The sequence below is a fragment of the Equus przewalskii genome, chromosome 6 (assembly GCF_037783145.1).
Source record: "Equus przewalskii isolate Varuska chromosome 6, EquPr2, whole genome shotgun sequence".
Lineage (NCBI taxonomy): Eukaryota > Metazoa > Chordata > Mammalia > Perissodactyla > Equidae > Equus > Equus przewalskii.
In genome coordinates this window covers 86,942,212-86,956,424 of record NC_091836.1, presented here as the reverse complement: position 1 = coordinate 86,956,424, position 14,213 = coordinate 86,942,212, and the positions used below count along the sequence as shown (strand labels likewise).

General features: G+C 40.2%; 1 protein-coding gene across 1 annotated transcript in view; it reads left to right on the top strand.

Moving 5' to 3' along the window:
- Positions 1 to 1,132: 1,132 nt before the first annotated feature.
- The window catches only part of TSG101 (tumor susceptibility 101), a 51,174-nt gene continuing 38,093 nt past the window's right edge, over positions 1,133 to 14,213 (top strand). Inside the window, exons 1-4 of the mRNA XM_070624458.1 lie at positions 1,133 to 1,588; positions 7,694 to 7,778; positions 9,836 to 9,901; positions 12,103 to 12,266. Of these exons, the coding sequence (XP_070480559.1) occupies positions 1,547 to 1,588; positions 7,694 to 7,778; positions 9,836 to 9,901; positions 12,103 to 12,266 (357 nt within the window). The 5' untranslated portion in view covers positions 1,133 to 1,546. The remainder of the gene's footprint in view (positions 1,589 to 7,693; positions 7,779 to 9,835; positions 9,902 to 12,102; positions 12,267 to 14,213) is intronic.

The window sequence follows — 14,213 nt, the reverse complement described above, 5'->3', positions numbered from 1 at the left end:
AATAAACAAATGGGACTTCATCAGATTAAAGAGCTTCTTCAAGGCAAATGAAAACAGGATTGAAACAAAAAAACAACCCACTAACTGGGAAAAAATATTTGCATGTCATATATCTGACAAAGGCTTAATATCCATAATATATAAAGAACTCTCGCAACTCAACCACAAAACATCAAACAACCCAAACAAAAAATGGGCTGGAGACATGAACAGACATTTCTCCAAAGAAGATATACTGATGGCCAATAGGCACATGAAAAGATGCTCATCATCGCTGATCATCAGGGAAATGCAAATCAAAACTACACTAAGATATCACCTTACACCTGTTAGAATGACAAAAATATCTAAAACTAATAGCAACAAATGTTGGAGAGGTTGCGGAGAAAAAGGAACCCTCATACACTGCTGGTGGGAATGCAAACTGGTGCAGCCACTATGGAAAACAGTATAGAGATTCCTCAAAAAATTAAAAATAGAACTACCATACTATCCAGCCATCCCACTACTGGGTATTTATCCAAAGAGCTTGAAGTCAGCAATCCCAAAGGCCCTATGCACCCCAATGTTTATTGCAGCACTGTTTACAATAGCCAAGACATGGAAGCAACCTAAGTGTCCAGCAACAGACGAATGGATAAAGAAGATGTGGTACATATATACAATAGAATACTATTCAGCTGCAAAACAGAACAAAATCATTCCATTTGCAATAACATGGATGGACCTTGAGGGAATTATGTTAAGTGAAATAAGCCAGCGAGAGAAGGATAATCTGTGTATGACTCCACTCATATGAGGAATTTAAAATTATGGACTAGGAACAGTTTAGTGGATACCAGGGGAAAGGTGGGGTTGGGGGGTGGGCACAAAGGGTGAAGTGGCGCACCTACAACATGACTGACAAACATTAATGTACAACTGAAATTTCACACGTTTGTAACCTATCATTAACTCAATAAAAAAAAAAAAAAAAAACCACAACCAGCTGATCATCAGAGAGACCCCGGGCATCATCTCATGCAAGCTTCTCATCTTAGAGTTGGAAAACACTTGAGTCCGAGCTGGAAGTGCCCTTGTCTGCTTTTATCACTAGCACAAGTGGGAGTGGCAGAAGAGTTTTCGGGCTCCCAGCGCAGCGCCCGCCCACTTGATCAATCAGTCTTCAAAGCTCACTCGCAAGACCTGCGTACCGCTTCCCGTCCCTGCACCTGCTCCCTTAGTCTAAGGAAGACAGTGAAACACCTGCTGGTCTTGGCCTAGCCCAGCGTCTCGACCGTCGGAACAGGCTGCCCTCATCCTTGGGACCCAAGGCGCCTGTCCCGTACCGCACCCGGGGACCGGGCTGGGGGAACCCAGCCTCGGTCGCTGAGCTCGGAAGTGACGTAAGGGAAGCGGAAGCGCCGTCGTGGCGGCCGACTTCCTGTTGCTAGAGGCGGGGTGGTGGGGGGCTGGCTGCTCGGTGAGAGATTGTGCGGGGCGGCCTGGGCAGCCCGGGAGCGGCTGACCCTCTGCCTGCGGGGACGGGAGTCGCGAGGCGGCCGCCATGGCGGTGTCGGAGAGCCAGCTCAAGAAAATGGTGTCCAAGGTGAGGCCGCGGCGCGCTCCCGCCCGGCGCGCCCCCCTCCCCGCCGCGCCCGCCCAGCCAGCGAGCCTCCGGGGGCCCGCGAGCCCCGGGGCGGTCCTCGGCCACCTCGGCGAGCCCGGGGCCGAGATGCCTGCCGCCTGGCGCCGGAATCCCCGCTGCGGGGCCGGGGAAGGGAGGGGGCGGCGACAATCAACAAAGGCGCGCCGCGGAGGCCACCTGCCGCCCGCCCTCGTCTCCGGGTAGAGTTTGGAGCGGTCGGCGGGGCGGTGGAGTTTCGTCTCAGTTTTTATAAACACAAAGAGGCGGTTGTCCTTAGTTCTCGGTCTGGGCAGTCGTCCTCCACGCCTGTCCCAGTGGAGGCGTCCGTCCGTCTTCGCCCTTCCCTCCGGCCCCGGGGACCGTGTCCTTCTGGGTTTGTATTCCGCACACAGCTCAGTGCCGGCCGGCGGGCGGGCAGTGACTCCGGGCTGCGCTGGCTCAGTGATAACACACTAGGTGAAAACGTCCGGAGAAGCCCGCCTGCCAGCGCCTCCCTCCCTCGGGTGGGATCGATAGAATTCCATTACCGTTTCAGAGACTTCGATTTGCTAAGAGTAACCACCTTTAATTGTGTGCTTCTTAGAACGCGAATTCATTTGCTTTGAACTTAATTTATCATCTTCACAGTTCAAGAGAGGTGTATTTTTTAAAAAGCAGATAGGCATTTTGTATTTCAAAGCCGTGGGTTATTTTGATAATTACTTCAGATGTGGCACCCGATGCCACAGTGGACTGAGTGGGTTTTTTGTTGTTGTTGTTTTCAGTTTACTGAAGCTAATTGGAATGAGGTGTCTGTGACGTGATTGAGCCTGGACTCTTCTCCAGTCCAGCGGGGTAGCTGTTGATACTTGTGTCAAAGGAAGAATGGTCAAAATCGAAGTAGTTTAAGCAATTTTCAGTATTAATAAAACACACTGTTATGTATAAACTTATTTCTTTGAAAAATATACTTTTTTCCCAATGAGATCGCCCATAGTCTTTGGTTGAAAAGCAAATAACTTCTAAAGACGAAGTGACAGTTTTCTAAATAAAGCATCTCTTGGTTGTCTGATCATATCTTCTAGGCTTCTTGATTTTCTTTTGATAAAGTAGTTATCCTTAATTGTAGAGGAGGTTTTGGGGAGCCCTAGAGGGTTGTGACCCAAGTCTGTGTTGTAACATTTATATACCATTTTTTAAAAAACAGTATGTTGTTTTACATACTATATGACTGAAGAGTAACTGTTCTGTGCCATTTTTTGTTTTTAAATTGATAACATAGTCAGTAAGGTTTATTCCTCACTGTATATGTACAAGTATTTATATATAAGGACAAGAATGTTCAAATATTGGTGTGAATTTTAGAAACCATAATTAAATTTTGTAAGCTTCCTCTTGAGGGAACTTGCCTTCAAAGACAGAGGCAGGGCATCTTTATAAGATATTTTATACTTCCACCTGCCTTCTCCAACCTCTTTTTACCCTAAGAACAAAAAAAGCAGATAGGGGAGAGGTGGGAGAGGGCATTCTACCTATGTTTTGGTTCTTGGCCCAATATCTGAAAAACTGAGTCTCCTACAAGTGATGATGTCACTTCTGAGTATCAGCATCTTTTCTCTCCAGCCTGTGAATAAAAGGTAGGAATTGTAAGGAGGATAATAGAAGCAGTTTGTGGAGTTCTTGCTCCTGGTGGGGGGCTAGCTTCAGTGTTACCCTTTCAGTTAGGTGTGGTCCCATGTGGGAGTTGTTAGCTGGGACCCTGGATAGATTGCTAGGGTGATGGTTGTTTCCTCTGATTGTGGGATCTCATACCTGTCATGGTACTCTGGGCCACCTCCCTTGCCTTATGTCTTTTTATATGTTATTACAGATAATTGTTTGCTTTGAGCATTATCTTAGCTCCCAACTTAAATGTATTAACATCCTTCTCTGTCATCATTTTAGCAGTTAACAGAGGTATGTTTAAGCTGTTAGTCTGTCTTGCCTTACACAAATAACTCTACTTCAGATTGTTCATACAGACAGCTACCTGTGTTCTTCCAGAGTTAACGTGCAGCATTCCCAGAGGTGGCGTCACTCCTGCAGAGGTAGAAGAGAGCTGACCTGTTAAAGGTTGCTCTGCATCTCCCACTGTTTTAGTGCTAAGGATACAACAGTGAACAATCAGACAGAAAACCTCACTGTACTTTTGGAATTTAAATTCTCGTAGAAGGCAACAGGCAGCCCAAAAAGTACATCGAGTAGTGTGTTGGAAGGTGGTAAGTGCTTTGGAAAAAAAATAAAGCGGAAGAGGGAAATAGAGAGTGCTGGGGGTGAAGATGGGAGGGGCTGCAGTTTTACAGAACAGTAAAGGAAGGCCTTTCTGAGAAGAGCTATTTGAGCACAGACCTGAAAGAGATGAGGAAGCAAACTGAAACAATCCAGAGGAAGAACATTCCAGAAAGAAAGAAAAACAAGTGCAAAGACTCTGAGACAGAAGTTTGTCATGCATGATAGAGGAACAACAAAGGAGACTAAGGCGTCTGGACTGGAGTGAGCAAGGGGGAAAGCGGTGGGAAATAAAGCTCTGGGAGGTTTTGGAGGGTCTTGCAGGCCATTGTAAGACTTTGGCATTTACTTGGAGTATAATGGGAAGCCGTCGATCTGTTTTAACTTTTAACAGTATTGCTCCATTGCAGTGTCGAGACTAGAGAGGCAGAGACACCTATAAAGAGGCTGCTGCAGGAACCTAGGTGACAGCTGATGGTGGCTTAGACCAGGATCATAGCTATGGAGGTAGTCAGAAGTGATCAGATTCTGGATATTTTTGAAGGTAGAGCTAACAGGATTTTCATTGTTGATGAGAAGGGAAGTGAGGCATCAAGGATAACTTCAAGGTTTTTGGCCTGAGCAGCTGGAAGGATGTAGATGAGGAAAACTGTAGGAGGAGTAGATTTGGGGGAAGATAGGGAGTTCGTTTTTGATCATGTTAAATTTGACATTCTTAGATATCCAAGTGGAGATGTCGAATTGGCAGTTGGATATATATGTCTGGAATTCAGGGAAGAGGTTCAGACTGGAATGTTTAATTTGGGAGTTATCAGCTATAAATGGTATTTAAAGCTATGAAGGAGATCACCAAAGGAATGAGTTTAGATAGAAAAGAGGACCAAGGACTGAACCCTGGGACTCAATAATGTTAAGAGGTTAGGAGAAGTAAAAGAACCAGCAAAGAGACTGAGAAGGAGCAGCCACAGAGGAAGAAAACGAGCAGTGGTGTCCTGAAAATCAAGTGAAGAACATGTTTTAAGAGGAGAAATCAACTTGGTCAAATGTTGCTGATAGGTTAAGATGAAGACTGAGAATTGGCCATTGCATGTGGCCATGTGGCGGTTATTGGTGACCTTGATGAGCAATTTCAGTGAAAGTGCAAAAGCGTGATTGGAATGGGTTTGAAGAGAATAGATCTAGGCATTGAGCATCAGTGGTTGCTGATGTCACAGAGAGATCCCCAGCTATCATGTGTTCCCTGATGTAAAATCACTGCCATCTGTGAAATGAAATGATCTTGCTTGGGGTGGGGTGTGGGGAGGAGTAAAATTTAGAAAAAATCATGACCAAGAGAATAACTTCCAAATCACTCCTAATTCACAGAAAGTGCAGAGGGCATAGGAGCATATATATTAAACTACACTAAGGGGATGCAATTAAAATTGAAACCATGGGAGCCTCTATAGGACAAATGAACTGATTTCTACAACAAATAAATTCCAAGGGGTAAAAATAGAAATGGGCCCATCAGCTGATAAGTAGATAAATAAAATGTGATATATTTAATAATAATGGCATATTATTCAGCCATAAAAGGAATGAAGTACGAATACATTCTACAACATGGATGTACCTTGAAAACATGCTAAGTGAAAGAAGCTAGTCATAAATGACCACAAATTATATGATTCCATTTATAAGAAATGTCCAGAATAGGCAAATCAGCAGAGAAATAGAGTAGATTAGTGGTTGTCTAGGGTGAATGGGGGGGGTGAGGGGCAAGTGGAATGACGGGGTGATTGCTAACGAGTACAAGTTTCTCTTAGGAGTGATGAAAATGTTCTGAAATTGATTATGGTGGTGGTTGCACAACACTGAATGTACTAAAAACCATTTAACTTATTATAATTCACTTCAAATTTACGAATTATGTGGTATGTGAATAATATACCAATGAAGCTGTTACCAAAAAAGAGGGGTGGAAGAGAGAATCTATAGATTAAAAGAGACCTAAAGGATATTTTAACAAATTGCAATGTGTGGACTTTATTTGGATCTCGATTCAAACTAAAAAATATATGACATGAGAGTGCGTATTGGATGATATTAAGGAAATAGTGGTTATTTTAGTGTGATGATGTTGTGGGTTTTTTAAAAGTTCTTATCTTTTAAACATATATACTAAAATATTTATGGATGGTAGGATAGGATGTGACGATTTGCTTCAGAATAATACAGGAGGAAGGGAAGGTGAATGAGGTTATAGATTAAATAAGCTTGGCTATGAGTTGCTTATTGTTGAAGCTGGATGCAGGATGCATTATACTGTTCTGTCTACTTTGGGATATGTTTGAAATGTTCCGTAATAAAAAGGCTTAAAAAGGGAATAGGAAGAGAGCAGTCAAAGACAGCAAATGTAGGCACCTCCTTGCAGGAGTTTTTGCTATAAAGGGGACTTGAGAGAAGTGTGGTTATACATAGAGGGGGGAAAGGAGGGCAGGAATGTGTATGTTTGTGTGGATAAGATGGAAGAAATAGTATGTTTGTATGCTAATAGTACTGATCCCTTAGCATGGAAAATTTGGTGCTTCAGATTGGAAGAGGGCAAGAAATGCTGAAGAGATGCCTTTGAGTAGACCTCCTGAATTTATTCCCTAATTTTTCTTGTATTTTCTCCCTTATTGTCTGTCACTCTTTTTGTGCTAGTCTCTGTGAGATTTCTTTGACTTTATATTCTAATCCTTCTACTGAATGTGTTGTTTCTCTTCTCACATTTTTTTTAAATTTAAAAATTTCCATTTTGATTTCTCTTTATTAAAACAATTATATGAAAGTGTGTCTGTGTGTGTGTGTGTGTGTGTGTGTTTATATTTGGACACCTGTTTTGTTTTTGTCTGTTGGTTTCTTTGTTTGTGGACATCTGTGTCTTAGTTATTAACTTCTAATTTTTTTTCCTATTTTATTTTTTATTGAGGTTGTGATAGTTTACAACCTTGCGAAATTTCAGTTCTACATTATTTCTCTTCTCATATTTTTTATGTCCAAGAGTCCTCCTTCTCTGTTCTTGTTTCATGAATACAATATCATTTCTTCTTTCTTTGGAGTAATTAATGCTAATTCTTTTTGAAGTTTTCTTCTGCTCCTTGTGTTATTTCTATTGCTTCTTAGTTCCTTCTTTTCTGCTTTGGTCTTCATCCTGCTTTTTGGAGTCTTTCTTTTTGGAGTAGCTGACTGCTCCTTTTTAAGAGAGACACTGAAAGGTGATTGACAGCTTTGTGTGTGTGGATAGAGCTTGTCAGCTGGCAAGCTTCAATGTATTGTGATCACGTGGAGATCAGAGTCCCCACCTCCTGATCCCCTACTCTGCCAAGAGTGTGTAAGCCAGGTTTCTAGTTTCTCTGGAGTGGAGTGGTACTAGCTGGGGGTGTGAAAATACGATACGGCAAGATAAATTGCAAAATAGTTGGTATTGACAATAAATGCTGAAATTTAAAGGAAAGGGAGAGATCATTATAGGCTAAAGGGAATTCTGGAACAGGATTCATTGAGAAGAGGGAGAGAGATGTGGGCTAAGTCTTTGAGAATGATTAAGATTTGATTTGGTGGAAGGCCTTTTAAGTTGGAAAGGAGCTAAAATGGAGGTGAGTAAAGGGCTTGAATAGGTGGCAGGAGAGAAAGCTGTTGAGGTTCTTTCAGGCTTTACTTAATGTTAGTGATTAGTGAGAATCATTATACTTTTAAGAAGGGTGCTATTAAGAAAATAAGACTTTAAGAAAATTAGCGGTAAAATATGTGCATTGGTTTTAAACTAAATTCTTGTGTAATTTTGCTTTTCAGTACAAATACAGAGACCTAACTGTACGTGAAACTGTCAACGTTATTACTTTATACAAAGATCTCAAACCTGTAGTGGATTCATATGGTGAGTTTATATAATAAAAATACCAATTACTGTACTTTGAGTTTACTCTTTTTGTTAATGATTGTAGTTTACCGATTTTCCTTTTAAATTTGTTGGGTTTTCCATTGTAGGATTGAACCTCCACCTAATAAAAGTGATGGGGGGATAGGAAATTACAAGATCTAATAATAACATTTTACATTGTTTTAGTTATTTTAAGTTTTTAAAAAATACTCTAGCTTAAAACTATGCAAATTTAGACCCAGAGGGGATCTTAAAGATAGTTTAGTCCATCGTTTCCCAAAGTATTATCCATAGCTGTGAAGAATGTTGCCTGGGGGTGTGGAGGGATTCTGTGGTTAAATTTGAGCAATTATTGATTAAACAGAATTAAATGAGTTTCTTTGCAGTCAGATTTCTGAGAGCCTTTAATATGCTAATGTGTTAGGCCTCACCAAGAGGGAAGAGAAGAGAATATATTGTACAGTATGTCCTGAAGTTAATTAACTGCTGAATCCTTTTCTTCTTCTCAGCATATCTCTAAATTCTTAGGAACACATTTTGCAAAACTATATTCTAAATTATCCTTTTCATTTTGTAGATGAGGAAAACATTTTTGAAATACGGTCCTTAACTCTATAGAGCAGGTACCTGACAGTTTGTGTCCACTTTCTATTGAGGTGAAATAAAGTTGGGATTTAAGTAAGAAATGGCAATACCTAGAATTGTTCTTTTTTTTTAAATAGTCTTTTTGTCCTCACCAATCCTAACATAATGTCCCCAACCCTGTCTCCTTGTAAACACCTAATGTGCCAGCACCAAGGGAAAACCCATGCTGCCTCCTGACAGGCCCTTGGCACTGAGGGCAGGGAGCTAAATTCTGTAGCTGAGACTCTCTCTCCGATCTCCACTCAGCCCTGGGGCTTTGAAAAAGGTGGGAGGCACAGAGGGGCAGTTAGTCCTGAACTTCCTGAACAACAAAGACATGAACCGAAGTCCTCTCCCAAACCTAGGGCACGAAGATTCTCCTTTCTGTCCACATACTGTACTGTGATACTTAGATCCACAAAAAACCTCATATTACCAAAATTAGAGTTAGTTTAAAAATGGCTTCCATGCAGGAAAAAGTACCTGGAGCCAGAACTTTACTGTAAGTGTATAGTTCTTACTGCACGCTAAAAGAATAAATATGTTGATCAAAACTGACAAAGACTCCATTGAACAAATCATTGAACAAATCTTATGTATCTTGACCAAGTCTAATCCGTTGTCATCAGCATGCCTTTAGAGTAAATAAACACCTAAATTTAAATAAGATGGTTTAAAAAAAAGTGCAAGATCAAGGTAATTTCCAGCACAGTTTGTAATTGTCAATAGTAATAGTAAGTAAATAAAGTAAATAAAATAAAGTAAATAAAATAAAGTAATAGTAAGTAAAAGAACTGAGGTCAAGAGTCCAGTTCTGTGTTCTTATACTGTACATTATAGCCTTTTCCCTGTGTGATACTGTGTTAATTTCAAATCGTTATTACAAATAATAGCAGTCCATGTAATACAAATTACGTGCCCTAATTAATGAATTATAGATAGAAAAACTTGTGTGATGTGAGAAATACTTGTATTAAAAGAAGACGTATCTATTTGTGAAAACTTTTTTTAACACTGTGGTTTGATACTACATTAGGATTGAGAATGACAGTGAGTGAGGATAAACGTCTGGGGAATCTAAAATGTAATGATAGTAGGTTAGCATTTAGTATGGTATCAGTTGACAGTGATTTTTAGGTAATTTTGGAATCATGTTAGTTGGGCACTCAGAGCTCATATTTACTGGGACTGTAGCACTCATCCATTTTTCCAAGTAATTCAAAGCATCTTTTCTTTACTCATCGAAAAGCTGATCCCATTGAGTGAATCGACAAAGGATACTTTGTCATTGGACAAAATGGATGATAGATTAACAAGTTAGCCCCTTTCAAGGGTAATAATGAGTTTTAACCAGTGTTTCTGAAAGAATAAACTTATATGGGAGTATCTGCAAAAATGCTCGTGATTAAATCCTTGTTCTTTCCTTTTAGTTTTTAATGATGGCAGTTCCAGGGAACTAATGAACCTCACTGGAACAATTCCTGTGCCTTATCGAGGTAAGTGTCTTATGTAATTTATGTTTCCGGTATAGATGCATTTTGACTCTTATAATTTGTTGCCAAGGAGTTATAAGTAAATTAAACCTGCATTCTTAATGACTTTCACAATGAAGTAGAAATTGTAACTTCTGTTCTAGTTGAACTTTATTTGGCAGCAGCACCCAATACTCAGCTTTTTTTCCCCTTCTCTACCAAGGTATTTCAACAATTGAGTCCCTCAGTATGCTGGAAGAGTTTGATGTTTCATAGACTCAGTGAATCTTAGAACTAGAAGGGGATCTTAGATACCTCGGCCTCCTACCCGGCTCAGACTTTTCCGACAGTGGGAAGCTGTATGATATAGTGGCTAAGACAGAGGCTTGAAAGTCAGGGCAGAATAAGGTGTCATCTTAATCTATCAGTTTTGTGACAATGGGCATCTAAAACATTTGAATAATAGTACCTAACTCAAAAATAATTCATTGTGAATGTAAAAAGGACTTGGTACAGGGCCTGGTATATAATAAACAGATATCAAAAAGGTAGTTATTATTTATGGTTGTAATGGTGATAATGCTGATAATGGGTAATGACGTCTCTGTTAGCCAGTCAGCCACCCTCTGCTGGAATACTTACAGTGATAAGGAAGCGTTCATCTTCATAAACAACTATTCTGGTTTTGGACAGCTCTGTTAATTATTGCTTATGACTAGCTGAGACCTGTGTCTCCGTAACGTACTCATTGAGTTTATATATTACCTACTGTGCATGAGGCATACATTATAGGGGCTATGGATACAAAGAAGAGTAAATGATATACCTTCACTGGAAGCACCTACATGAATAGGGTAAACAGAGGGAATAAATAGATATTTATAATATTCTATAGCTGCTATAGAATAGTAAAATATAAAGGTGCTATGAGATTACAGAGGAGAACAAGACCACGTGGGAAGATCATGGAGGAAATAACATTTGAACTTGGTATTAAAGGATGAGTCAACTATTCATAACAGAAGGGATATCCAGGCAGAGGGAAAAAACATTTGTGCATCAGCATTGTATAAAGCAAGTATGATAAATTTAGGGAGGACTGAGTAAAATTCAGGATTACTGACTTTGCCTTTGCCCTCAGGAAATAAACTCTGGTGAGAGAAATAGGCATATGAGGGGAAGAGGGAGGCAGGAAACTATGGTAGACATAATTAAAGACATTTATATGTGTGTGTGTGTGTGTATATATGAACTTTAAGCTAAACTTTCCCTACTTCCTCACCATTTTTCATACATTCTAGTTCCTAAGCCTAAGTAATTCTACAGAATTCATTTTCACAAATCAAAGAATTCTGGGGGGTAAAATAAACTTACATTTTATGCATTAGGATATATTCTTTCAGAGTTTTTTTCATTACAGAGGTAGTTTTGGGTAAAAAAACCAAAGTCCTACAACTGTCTGATTTCTTTAAGTGAAATTTATGTGTATGTACTTATATGAAGTGAAACTGTTTCTAAGGGAAGAAATGTATCTGAATTATGTTACGTGATACACGTGCTTACTTGGGACATTGCACTTTGAGCTTAGTAAGCAGAGGCTGTGGTTTCTGTTCAATATATTAAGTCTGTTGGACCCTTTGAAACACTGTTCATTTTGACTCTATATAGTCAAATTTCTCAACTGAGAACTTCTCTTACGTAAAGTACAGAGAAGGAGGTGACATCATTGATTCTGAATAACTAACACTGACAATGCGACATGCTTGGTCAAACTGTGGCCACCAATCAGCATCTCTTTGACAGCTGAGTTAGGTCTTATAGTCTGGCTTTGGGAGGGAGTGTCAAGTCTAGCTTATGATATCACTTTCTGATAGGACCCCGTAATCCACGATCTTCCTTCTGTATCCTTTCCCAGTGAACCTTATTAACTGAAATTTGACAAGAGTCAAGTACCAAAGAATAGAGTGAGCCAGAAGATAATTCGTGAAGAATGTTTTTACAGCAGCAAGCAGACACTAGCAGAGTACTGATCAATTAGTTCCTTAATCCTGCTGATGTATTTTACAAACTGAAAATTTGAGAAACTGATCTTAAACAGAAGTATGAGACATAAAATATTTGTTGTGATTATTTTTGTAAGCATTGCTTAGTTGTAGCTCTCTCTTGCTGAGCCATTATTGAAAAATAATAAATATAGAGTAACTAAAGTTTTCTTTGTCTCGCAGGTAATATATATAATATTCCAATATGCCTGTGGCTGCTGGACACATACCCATATAATCCCCCTATCTGTTTTGTTAAGCCTACGAGTTCAATGACTATTAAAACAGGAAAACATGTTGATGCAAATGGGAAGATATATCTTCCTTATCTGCATGAATGGAAACATGTAAGTATTAACAGTGTTCTGTGAATTTGTTGTATTTTATATATTTTTCTCACTAGCAACTACTTTCTGTTAACACTCAAAGAAGATTCCAAGGAGGATGGGTAAGATCACTGATCACTGAGCCTGGTAATCAGAAAAGGCTCCCCAAAAGAAATAGATCTTTTATTTGTCTAGAGCTTGGTAATTTACAGAATATGCATAGTCACTATTTTATTTGCTGGAGTTGAACCTTTGAGAACAGGTAGAATTCACATAGTGGGAAGTGCATTAAAAAATAGTATACTGGTGGCATATATTTGTGAAACTATTCAAATCTCATTACTCAAAGCATTCCTATCAAGAAGTAGTAGTAGTAGGAACTTCTCTTTCTGCCTCTGATGGTATAGCTCTGGCAGACCAGACTTCCTATCAAAAATAACTGGAAAAGTCAAACACGGTACAAGCAACATCTACGGAAGGCTTTGGAGAGCTGTTGAGGCAGTCAGGACTTAAAGGGCCAAGATCCTATAGAGAAGGGGACTGCAAAGAGATGAGCCAATATGCTGCCAGTTTCTCTGGGGCTATTTACTGATTCTTGGTATAGGGTGAGAGCTTGAGAATCTGGGCAGAGGGCCTTAGCTAAGAGGCAAAGAGGCCTGCAGAGTTTCTAACAGTCTCGCAAGGCTGAAAAGAAAATCTCTCTTCTGTCTGCCAATATAGCCAGTACTTTAGGAGCCAAGATTTTGGAGAAGAGGAAGCTACAAAGAATTAAACCAGATAATCTCAGTTTCCCCCTCATGGGATATGCTGAATTCCTAAACTTCGAAGACAAGATGCTGAGAAGCCAAGCAGAAAGCCTCTGAAAAGCACAGCCAGGTTCTCAGCAGTCTCAGGTTGAGGAGGCAGTAGGAGTTGGGAACCTTATCAAGGAGGAGGGGTATAAGTAAACATCCTAAGGCTCTTAGTTGATGCCATTGGAGGAATACACCCCAAGAGTGGGAACTCAGGCAGAATGAGCCTTACAAAACCCCAGACTTGCATCAGCTCAGTCCGTCATTATATTAAGGCGATTCTCACGGTATCTGCCTGCCAGAGGAGAGGGAGAACCCTTACTGGAGGAAGATGATGGATAGAGCCCCTGTAATTTTTCACAAACAATGTCCTACATACAGTTTAAAACTATCAAGTACATCAAGAAAGAGGAAAAAGAGGAATAAAAGACAAATAGAAACAGGATACTGCCACCCCCAGGAAACTCAGTTATCAGGCACAGACTTGAAAATGATTGTGATTAATATGTTCCAAGATGGAGAATTGTATTAAGAAAGAACCAAGTGGAAATATTAGAACTGAAAACTGAAATAGAAATTAAGAACTCAGGGGGCCAGCCCCGTGGTGCAGCAGTTAAGTTCATACATTCCGCTTCGGTGGCCCAGGGTTCACCCGTTCGGATCCCAGGTGCGGACCTATGCACTGCTTGTCAAGCCATGCTGTGGTAGGCGTCCCACATATAAAGTAGAGGAAGATGGGCATGGATGTTACCTCAGGGCCAATCTTCCTCATCAAAAAAGAGGAGGATTGGGGGCTGGCCCCATGGCCGAGTGGTTAAGTTCTCACACTCCGCTGCAGGCGGCCCAGTGTTTCGTTGGTTTGAATCCTGGGCGTGGACATGGCACTGTTCATCAAACCACGCTGAGACAGCGTCCCACGTGCCACAACTAGAAGGACCCACAACGAAGAATATAAAACTATGTACTAGGGGGCTTTGGGGAGAAAAAGGAAAAAAATAAAATCTTTAATAAAAAAAAAAAGAGAATTGGTGGCAGATGTTAGCTCAGGGCTAATCTTCCTCAAAAAAAAAAAAAAGAAAAAAATTAAGAACTCAGTGTATGGGTTTAGTAGCAGATTGGATTCGGGAGAATAGAGAATTAATGATCTGGTAAATGAATACTTCATATTTTTTAGTAC